Consider the following 11953-nt stretch of genomic DNA (forward strand, 5'->3'; position numbering starts at 1 on the left):
CTCTCTCTCTCTCTCTCTCTCTCTCTCTCTCTCTCTCTTAATTTTTTATTTTAGTATGACGTGGCGGTATAATTATCAGTTGATATGGCATGAAAAATATTTATTTGTTAGTCCATTAGACATGTCAAATATTTCTATCTAAGACATAACGGCAATGACTAAATTGACATGAAACCGAAAGGTTAGGGACAAAATTGACACAATTGAAAGGCCAAAGACCAAATTAACATATAATGTAAAGGATAGGGGTCAATTATGTAATTAACCATTTTTTCTTTTAATAAAATTGTTCTTATCAACTCTGTTTTTTTTTAATAACAAATTTTTTTCTTTTTTTCTTTTTTTGCATTTAAGAATTATTAATAGTTTACATGTTTTTTGGGATAGAACTAATCAATAGAAATACTGCCTTTTGTTTCTTGCCACTTCACTTATACTTGCCTTTATATGGTAACATAACGGATTGGTGCATTCTTTGCATTTACAATGTTTTGCACTTATGATTTTTTTTTTTTTTTTCTTTTTGAGAAACCTCTTATGATACATTAATAGTTTATAATAGAATAAAATTAATCAAAATGATTTTATCGATTGTTACATTTTTTTTTTTTGGATATACACGATACTAAGGGTTTGTCTAGATACCTCTTATTGCTAAAAACTGAAAACTTATTTCTAAAAATACTGTAGCAAAATAATTTTTAAATTATAAATAGTGCCTATGGGACTCAGTTTTAAAGTTATTGTTGCATTTTTCTGTACTTGTTGGTTTGAAAACAGTACGCAAAACCTAGAAAAAAAATGCAAAACGTGCACCACTGCTGCTACGCAAACACACACTAAATAAATAAAATAAATAAAGGTACAACTTTTTTTTGGAATAAGTTTCAGCAACAGTGCAGGTTTTTTAAATGAGTAAAGATTCTCATCCTCCCACTAAAAAAAGAAATATACCTGGTGAGCGTTTGTATACAAATGATTTCCCTCAATGTTTGCGTTTGTCGTCTGTCAGTGGGTCCCGTGCACTATTTAGAGGACCCACAAACTTCTTTTTTTAGAAATATTTTTATTAAAAATTGGTCACACAGTACTATTTACATATTTAAAAATTATTTTGCTACAGTGTTTTTAGTTTTCAGTAATAAGCGGTATTCAAATAGACTCTTACTATTGATGGAACGGAAGAGAACTGTCAAAATTTGTAATGATATACTAATCAAAAACAGAAAAAAAGATTTATAATGATATTGATTAAAAAATAAAATCTCTATCTCAGTTTATTTTATTTGTAAAATAGGCCATATCAAGATGAAATGTTTATGTTAGTTTTACCGTTGCCTAATTAGCATGACATGACATGTGAGCATTAAATATTGTTTTGAAATATATGTTGTTGTTTTGAAAGATACGTTGTTGCTCAAATTTTTTCTATGTATATTTCTATTCATAGGTAGAGAAATGATTAAAATTATTGAGTACATTGATGAGATTTTTTTTTTTTTTTTAGGATATAATTTCTACTCTAGCATAATCTATTTATAGGTTTATAACTAAAACTATGTAACAAATAGGACTACTAATAGTAGTATTATAATATTTCTAAACTCAAATAAGTATGTAAAATTGTCTAATTTTCCATAATTATTTATGCAAGACAAAAAACCTTAATATTGTAATAAAATTCATTCCATTATCATTTCTAACCCTTAGCAATCATCATTCATAAAATAAAATTCATTCCATTATAATTTCCAAAGGGAACTTAAAATTTTCTTTAATTTTTTATATTTGAAAATATACCTTATTGGCAAACCAAATTATCTTCTAGAAAAAAAGGAAAAAGGGTTATCTCCAAAGTTGGTAATTCCTGCTCCAACCCACTTCAAGGAATTTGAGAAAACCATTCATGTATACTTTTATGTCGTGCTCGTGTTTGTTTCACTTGAAAATTTATCAATTAATTGTGAACTGTTAAGAACTCTATCTATATTGGAATAAAACTAAAAAATCTAAAGAATCTTACTCTGTTAATACTAATAACTTGCACATGATAATTATTTCATGTTTAATTTTATATCGTAGTCCACACTCCACAATGAGCTTTTTGAAGATCATAAATATGCATCGATCCTGAATGATCATGAATGAAGTATCAACATTAGGAACAACTTAGGTTTTAGTCGCTTCATTTTGACAAGGATATGAAACAGAAGCTGCATTCTTTGGTGTGATCCGTGCACACCTGTTTATGTCCTTTATCAAACAACTCCAAAAATGGGTTATGGGGAATATGACATACACTAAATATACAAGAAAGAAAAGATTATATAGTGCGGCAAACTTCAATGACTAGTAAGATCAGAAAGCGACATCTTCATGACCATACGACATATATGAACAAGTTGTATCTTGCAAGATATGCTAGTATGTGTGGATTGTGGAGGGATTTGTAAGTGACCTGTTAAGTAACCAAGTTTGAACCAACCATTCAACCAGGGCAAAGAAAGTTAATATATGCTGATGATCAATTTCAATTACTCTTTCTGCTTTATTAAAAGAAAGTTAATATATGCTGATGATCAATTTCAATTACTCTTTCTGCTTTATTATCTGGCATATAAATATATGTTTACTTAGTAATTTATGGAACTTTCCTGGAATGTTCGTTGGAAACACCAAGTAATGCCCATTGATCTACTAGCTAGGATCTTGGTGGTTAGTTTCTACTAGATTTTGGTTTGATATTGATAAGGTATCGATCAATGATTACATGACCATCTGATGCTTCAGACAATCTGGAGAAGTACTTGCAAACTCAAGAAAAACCAAATTGCAAGGTGGCATCAGTGTGAAGCCGTCCTGAACTTCTCTGAAGTTTGAGTAAAATTGACTTCCTATGCAATAGTGAATCAATGGGTTAGATAGATTAAAAATTAAAAATTCACTTTGTCAGTTTGGCAATATTGGCTTAAAAAGCCAGTTTTTTTTTACTATTCAATTTATTTTTGTTACTATTCGTAAGTCTCATTATGCTTTTTAGTACTATTTGTAGGTCTTATTGCACTTTTTGGTACTATTCGTAAGCCACACTGTACTATTTCAGCTACCTTTTAACTTATCTAAGGTACTTTTAACAAAAAAATTTCAATTTCAGTTGAATAAGCTGTTTCTAAACAAACACTAATCTCAACTTTTAGATTAGACAATTTTATAACTTTTCAATTTTTTTTTTTTTTTTTAACATTTCAAAATTCTACATCTATCAACTACATGGTAATTGCACCATGTATGTTGTGGAATAAGAAATTCTAATATCAAGTGTTGTGATTTGGGAGCTAGCGGAAGCAATTTTACACCAAAAAAAAAATTAAACATCCACATGAGACAACACTATTTAATGAGGTTTAGCCAATTCCATACCTAGATCCATGGGCAAGAGCAATCAAAATCTACTATTAACGATATGCAAACCTCACACACACAAACTCACAAGCCCAAAACAGCAAAATCGAATATACGCAATATCTCTCTCATACTCACAAAACAATCAAACTCTCAATACACAACCACACATATCTTTCATATCTTTCAAACTCATGTTTTTCTAGGAGTTTTCTCCTCTCTCTCCATGTAGGAGGATCCTTGGATAAAAACCATTAAACCCTTTGTAACAGTACATATTTATAAAGCTTCAATTTTATTTGTTCAAAGACAATAAATATCAATTACTTTTTGCAAGAGATATATTTTTTCTTTCCATAACAAAGGAATCATTGCCTTTCAAACCAAGGAAAATCACTCTTTCCACTTCACGGAAATTCAAATAAAATCAAATTAGAAATTCGAGACAATATTTAACAACGCAACTGTCGCAGGGGATCCAAATCCCATAAACAAACCTTTTACTTTTATTTATTTATTTATTTATTATTTTTATCAAACACACCTTTAATTAAAGTTAAAGTTATTTGACTGTGCCTTTGTTAAAGGGGACAAAGTAAGGAGTTGATATTGAAGTGCGAAATAAAGTTTACACCATGATTATAATGTTTGGTTTAAATTATAATGCTGGATGACAACCTGAAAGCGACTAACAGGGACAACGCTCAATTATAAGATAATAATGTGATTACAGACATCTGGTAAAAAATATATATATATATATTCAAATGGAGGTGATCAATAAATGACAATGATGACTTAATCTCAGAAGTGTGAGTTGTCATTTATATATGGCTCTTTAATAAATAGATTGGTTGAGAACCCACCCCCACCACCCCCACCCCCCTCCCCCCTCTCTTTTTTTTTTAATTAATTATCAGATTTGTTGAGAACTAAGGGTATGTTTAATTAGGGTAAAAGGATGGAAAATAAGAAAAGAAAAATAAGGTGGAAAATGGCATTTTCTACTGTTTGGTTCAGGAGAGAAAACAAGAGAGACAGAAAATAGGGAAAAAAATAATCTCTCTCTCTCTCTCATATCTTCCCATATAACAATGGTTAGATAAAGTTGTTGTTGTTGTTGTTTGTTTGTTTTTTTTTTTTTTTTTTTTTTTAAATATCTTCCTAGTCTACGTATGGTCATGTGGATAAAGTCTACATAATCAATTTTTGTTGCCCATAAATTTAAAATTATATATAATAATAAAGAAAAGTAATATAAATATATATGTATTTGTGTTAATTTTTATATCATTTAATGCATGTTAATATATCTATTTCTTATATACTATATAACAAGAACATAATAGTCAATTTATATAAACTACATTTTTCATCCTCTTTTTCTTTCCAACCAAATAAAAAAGTTTTCCACCCTCCCACTTTTCCACCCCTCCAACCAAACACACAAGGGAAAACCAAATCTTTTCTATCCTCCCACTTTTCCACTCCTCCAACCAAATGGACCCTAAGTTCTAACCAACAAGGCGGTGTGACAGTGTGCACTCAATGCATGATAAGGGTTTTAAAAATAGTATTTTAAGTTTATGAGAAAAGTTAGTAGATGTCCTAAAGGTATTGGTTTAGAAAATATTTTTATAAAATTTTTATAGAAAAAGAAAAAAATAACTGATTTTTTAGACTGATTTTTATATTTTTCATAAAAGTGGTATCAAATCTTTCTTAAAATATTTCATTAACAAATGTCATAACTGCACTTGTAAACTGGACTCTAAGTTTATCTATGTTTTATAGTTGGTTAATTAGATTTCAAATCTTTGGGACTCTTAGAAAATATTCTCATCATTTAGAAATAATCGCCTCAATTAATAGGTCAGCGAGAAGGAAAATGCTACTACAAGTTTTAATACATACAACTTATAAACTGATGTGACAGTGAATGTAAGTGATGATCTTTTAACTACCTTGTAAACGAATATTGAAATTTTGAATGACTTCTTTATAATGGTTATACACCATTTGTAAACTCACAGTAGTAAAATTTATAGTAATGGTATCACTACTTGATGAAGATCCAAGTGACTCAATTCTCTTGTTATTTTGGTCCACTATTCCTTGCTTTAAGATTTTTTTTTTTTTTGAATTTTTTTTTAAACCATCATGACCGTCCTCAATTTATATCCTCCTTTAATCCCCTTCCCTGCCCCTTAAGTTGTTAATGACACTAAAACTTTTAGTAGCAAAGTAATTAGAATTAAAAACCTTGTAAAATTCCAAACCTAATTGGGAATTGTTAATGTGTAATAGGCTATGGCAGTGCATGAATTAAAGATTTGATCTTAGCAATAATAATATAGAATAGATAATTTACATAATTAATAATTATGTTTTCTTAGTATAATGAAGATATTAATTATTATTGCTAAGATCAAATCTTGTAAATTATCTATTCTATATTACTATAATAAAGTTATTAATTATTGTTGTTAAGTGAATTTAAATTATTATTACTTAGAATACTCAAATTCATTATTTATTAGTTTCTGTTTTTACTCTTTTCAATTCTTTTATTTAACAATTCAACTCAATTGTGACAACTTATGGGTCTTTGTAATTCATCAAGAAGAATTTTGTTGTGTTTTTTACATTACTCTATTAAGAATTCAATGCAACAATACAATCATTAAAAAAAAAAAATATCTTCATTCTCCACTGTCTCACGCCCCACTTCCACTGCCTCACATTTAATTTTCTTTTAGTGTTTACACTTTACAGCTCATTTAATTGTCTTTTTCTAAGATTTAAGATCAACAAATTACTAATTTTTGTTGTTGGACTTACTATTTTTTTTCCCCCCTCAAATTTTAGATTAAATTGGTTTGATGTTGGGTTTTTTCTTTTTGTTTAAGAAAATGAAGATAAATTTTAGTATTGAATTGATTTGTTGTTTGGACTTATTTTAGGGGGTTCAAAATTTTATTTTAAGGTATTCAAAACAAAAATATTTTAAAATGTTATATGTAAAAAAAAAAAAAAAAAAAAAATCACAAGTCAGGGGGTTCATTTGAACCCCCTGAACACCATGTGGCACTGCCACTGCTTAAGGACCTCTGACGGGGGCAAAGCAGTTAGGAGAGGACGTAGAAGGCTTGCTGACTTGAGAAGTTAAGACAACGGGGAATACCAACAAAGACAAGACTACAAGACACAAGAAAATGTTTGAGCAGTGGCTCTGATATTATGTTATAAATACTGAATGGATATTATTATATTTCACATAAGTAATAAAATATACATAAGTGTTTATATAGAAGGCAGAGTGTGCAGTACAAGTATGTGTGTTATACAAGTAAACAAGGTGGGCCTAAGGCCCACAGCCTATCGTGCCCTTGCTGATACCACATTTGAGCTCATTTGGCTTCTTAAGAATTTAGGTGTCTCTACATCTTCTGCTACTCCTCTTCATTGTGACAACCAGAGTGCCATTCATATTACTCACAATGATGTCTTCCATAAACAGACTTAGCACATCGAGATTGATTGTTATTTTATCTGTTATCATCTTATCTATGGTGCTCTCAAGCTAATCTCGGTCTTCTCTAAAGATCAACTTGCAAATATCTTTACCAAGTCACATTCTAAGAGATGCCTTTGTGCTTTGGTTGACAACTTCAAGTTGGTTTCACATCTACTTTGAGTTTGAGGGAGGCTGTTAATGTGTGATAGGCTGTGGGCCTTAGGCCCACCTTATTTACTTGTATAGCACACATATTTATACTGCACATTCTTCTTTCTATATAAAGGCACTCATATATTTTATTATTTGTGCAAAATACAATACTATTCATTTAGTATTTCTAACATGAATGCAAGTGATTGAAAATGATAAATTATCTTCCGCATTTCCATGCTTATCCTTGTCAACATGCACTATAATTCAGAATGCAAAGGATGAACTTTGGAAACTGATTAAAAACAAAGAAAAAAACAATTTCGTTCCTAAGTGCAAACCAGCTGCAAAAGTTTGAATAATAAATGAGAAGAGAAGGAAAGGATAAAATAAAATAAATAAATAGGGAAACCAGAAGCTTCTCCTTTGATGACAGTATTATTATCCACTAAGAGTTTGAGCCAAATAGATAAACATGCTACAAAATTGTTTCAGAATTTATTAATGGTGTAAATGCTAAGAAAGACTTGCGTAAAAAAAATGCTCAGAGTGACATCGCAATGAAAAAGTAGCTCACACTAGGACAAATTTGATATACTGAAATAGAATATCAATATTCGAATAACCACTCAACCCGTTTGATTGTAATTTATTATGAGCAATAGCTACTTTTTATAATGACAATTAGGGCTGTCCACGACCTGCCCGGAACCCGACCATCTTCACCCGAAACCGCCTGATCAAAGCTGGGTTTCGGTCGGACGCGGGTCGCCGGTGCAAGGACCCGAGCCCATCGGTTTGAGTTGCGGGTTAGCTATCTGAGAAACCGACGAACCCGACCCGCCGATGAGCTCTTCAGCCAAAAACCGGTAAGTCCAAACTCTTCGTCCGACGATATAGGTATATTTCGACCAAATCCATCAAGATCTCGGCCCGATCTTTATAGATATAGGAAATATCGGCTAGATCTTGTTAGATCCGATGAGATCCAGCAATATTTCTGCCAAAATTCGGCCAAATTTCTCTCCTCTCCAACAAACCCAAAACCGACCGAAATGGACCCGAAACCGATACGACCCAAACCGAAAAACTCGAAACTCTGGCCGGGTCGGTTACGGGTCAAAATTTTGTCCACCCGATGAAGTCGGGTCGAGTCCGGGTTGGGCACAAACCCGACCCGGCCCGACCCGTGGACAGCCCTAATGATAATTTGGAGTTATCTTTTCCAATTATTACTTTGCTATTTATAAGATTATTTATATGTATTATTAAAAGTAGTAATTTTATGAGCAAATGCTACTTTTGAAAGGACTTATTTGGATCACCATGATTTTGAGTGATATTACTCAGTTTTCATTACTGAGTTTCCAAAACATGTGGGTCCCACCCAAAAAATCTTGTTTGACTTGATTTTTAGGCGATGTTCCATAACTCAAAACTCAAAAATTGGAGTGATGGATGATGGAAACTAAAAACAAAATTTTGTTGTTTTTAGTTTTTGAAATATGAGTTATGTTGGCAAAAAGTGAGTTATGTGACCAAACAATAATTTTGGAGTTTTTGAGATAAAGTGAGGTTTGGTAATGAGTTATGGGTTTTGAGTTTGAGTTATGAATTATGAGTTTGAGTTATGAAAACTGGGTCATGGCCAAACCAAACGAGCCTTACTCTCGTTTCAACAGGTGAGTTAGGAAGAGATGGTGGTAGAAGGTATCAAAACTTCTTCTGTCCGCCCCAAGAGAACTCGATTGACTTATAGACTAGAAAACCTTTACTTATTTAGTTCTCGGCTCTTTTTCATAAGACTCGTGTAGTACACCCTAAAAAGAGCTCCACTTTCAATAGGAAGTGACTAAATAAGTCACATGACTTATTTCAAAATCCACCACATGTATTAGCCTCATTACACACGCTTCATGTGCAATGAGGTTTTTTCTTTAATTTTTATAGTGTCTTAACTTTTTAGGTTTGGCTTACCTCCAATACTTTTTTAACTGGAGATCTCCCTTTATTTTAAATACACAATGGCAAGTGGTATTGAGTTTTAATCTCCACATTTAATTTAGTTAGTAGGTGATGTGGCAGTTTTTCATTAAAACAAAATGAGATTCTAGTTAAAAAAGTACTGGAAGTAAGTCAAATCCATTTTTTATTCATTCCAATTTGAGGTTTACACGTTTTCTCATTAATATTATGCATTTAAAACTACTAATACAACCAGGAGTGTCATGAGGCTAGATTAAAAAAAAAAAAATGAACAAATATTACACGTTTATTTTGTAGCCAAAAAAAAAAAGAAAAAAAGAAAAGAAAAACCTGTGTTTTTATTATATACTAGCCTCTAATTACGTGCGTGAGCATGTGCTCAGATGCTCTTCTATTTTTTGGAATAAAAGTTAAAAATTTGCATCCATTATAATTTGGGATTACTAAAATTTTCAATCAGAAAAAAAAACTTAGGGGCGTGATAAGTATTATGTGAGTGCATACTCAAAGGTTCTTCTATTTTTTGGAATAAACATTAAAAATTTGTATCCATTATAATTTGGGATTACTCTTAAAATACTTAATAATTACCTTTCAAATAGAGAGTGTGCTAATTTTTAGAAAAAATTTAATCTAGTAGTTTTTTTTTTTTAATAATTTTGTTGAATTACAATTTTAACCCTATTTTTTATTTTTTAAGAATAAGGATTATTTAATTAGATTAGGAGTATTTTTGACTTTTTTGAAGTCATAACTAACTTTCTGAATGCTCTTAATATATATATATATATATATATATATAATTTTAATTTTGAGAATCTAATTTATAAGTAGATAAAGCAATTTGAAAATAACAGGAGAGTGACTCTATTTTTTAGGTAATGTTTTAGTGGGAGTTAGAATTGTATTTTTACTAGATTGTCTTTTACTTTTGTCTCTACTTAAACATAGGAATGTAGGGACATTTTTTAACCAAAAACAAATGAGGATCTCAAATAGAGGAAGCTCCTTAAATAGTAGTATAGATATAAATTGCGAGAAGGGAAAAAAGAAGTCCACAGGCTTTGCAATTTAATAAGGTCCGAAGCCCCTATCTTCACCAAGAGCAAGTATTAAATCTGCCTATATTTGAAAGGTGTAACTTCAAAATTTTTTTGGAAGATTACTAGGAAGATTTCCTATAATATTAATATATATTTTTCTTTTTTAAACTTTTTTTTTAATACAAGATATAAATTTTACTCTAGTCTAAACTAAAAATTTTACATTGATAGTATAATATAAACTAAAAATTTTCCATTAGCTAATTTCAAATTTGTTAAAATACAAATAGATTTTTTTCTGAGGTTTAAGATGTAGAAATTTTTACTTTTTTTGTTGGGCTAACTATGTAAATATTTTCTTTATGTTGTTAGATTATAAACAAGAATAATATAAATTCTAGGATCTTGAATTATTATAATTTCACAAATACACAAATTGATTATAAAACTTACCTTGATCCATTGTTGAAATTTTCTTAAGATCAAGTTTTATTATAAACAAACACTTAATTGTTATAAAATTGGTTTCTCTCTCTTGACCCTCTTTTCTCTTTAACTATTCAGTGTATTTGATGGGGTAGCTGAATGTCTCTTTTATAGGTAAAGAGATGACCAAATTTCTTGTATCTATAACCTCTACTTGCCCATCAAAGTTGGAATTACTTAAGTTACTTAGGAAACTTAATTCTCCTTTAACTAATGTTTTAAGGACATATAACTTCTTATTAAACCATAACATATATGAAGTTATCAAATGGGACAATTTATTCTTACATTCTCCCACTTGGCCCATATGATAACTTACGTCATGGCTAAATAAGATTAACTATTAGGTGCACAATGGTACATATCTTCTTACTTTAAATTGGTCATCATAATACTATAATTAAACAACCCACTAATGTGAGTGATGGTGGCTTTATATCAATTATAGACATAGTTTGTTCCATGGACTACAACACCAGCAACTTGCTTAATATTGCCTATCAATGAGAAGTGACTTAAAAGGTCCAACAATAATGTCTCTCTTGTTAGAGACTATTACTGTTATTATTTATTCATCATCATATATGTACGTACATAAAATAAAATAGGAATAATCAGAAACACATTTAATGAGATCTCTAAGTGTCAAAAGCATAAAATAACATTAAAGGAACAACAATCATGTTCTATGTTCAAGACCCATTCGATCAACATGTTCCTTAAATGTCTTAGGAGGTAACCCCTTTGTTAATGGATTTGCAATCATAAGCTGTATGCTTATGTTTTCTATTGACACTCATTGTTTATGAAATTCTTCCTTAATAGTAAGGTATTTCAATTTCATGTGTTTCACACCATTAGAATACTTATCGTTTTTAGAGAAAAAAACAATTGCAGAATTATCACAATAAATTCTCAGTGGCTTGGAAATAAAGTTAACAATTCCAAGTCATAAGATAAAATTTTGCAACCACAATCCATGAACTGTGGCCTCAAAGCATGCCACAAATTCAACTATCATAGTAGATGTAGTAGTGACAGTTTGCTTTGAAATTTTCCATGATATTGCTCCTCCAGCTAACATGAACAAATAACCAAAAGTGGACTTTCTACTATCAATACATCTAGCAAAATCTAAATCTGAGTAACCAATGACCTCAAGATTATCAAATCTCTTAAATGTGAGCATGTAATTCTTTGTGCCTCGCAAGTACCTTATCACTTTCTTTGCAGCTTTCCAATGATCCAATCCTGGATTGCTTTGGTATCTTCCTAGCATACCAACTAAAAAGCTGATGTCAGGCCTTGTGCATGTTTGGGCATACATTAAACTTCTTACTGTAAAAGCATAAGGAATTCCTTCCAT

At 30.5% G+C, this 11953-nt stretch overlaps 1 protein-coding gene across 1 annotated transcript in view; it reads right to left on the bottom strand.

Annotated features, from left to right (window-relative positions):
- Positions 1-11953, bottom strand: part of LOC136067932 (secreted RxLR effector protein 161-like) — a 14352-nt gene extending 2399 nt beyond the window's left edge. Inside the window, exon 1 of the mRNA XM_065774410.1 lies at positions 11573-11953. Coding sequence (XP_065630482.1) covers positions 11573-11953 — 381 coding nt within the window. The remainder of the gene's footprint in view (positions 1-11572) is intronic.

The sequence above is a fragment of the Quercus suber genome, unplaced genomic scaffold (assembly GCF_002906115.3).
Source record: "Quercus suber isolate HL8 unplaced genomic scaffold, Cork oak 2.0 scaffold_92, whole genome shotgun sequence".
In the NCBI taxonomy this organism is placed as follows: Eukaryota; Viridiplantae; Streptophyta; class Magnoliopsida; order Fagales; family Fagaceae; genus Quercus; species Quercus suber.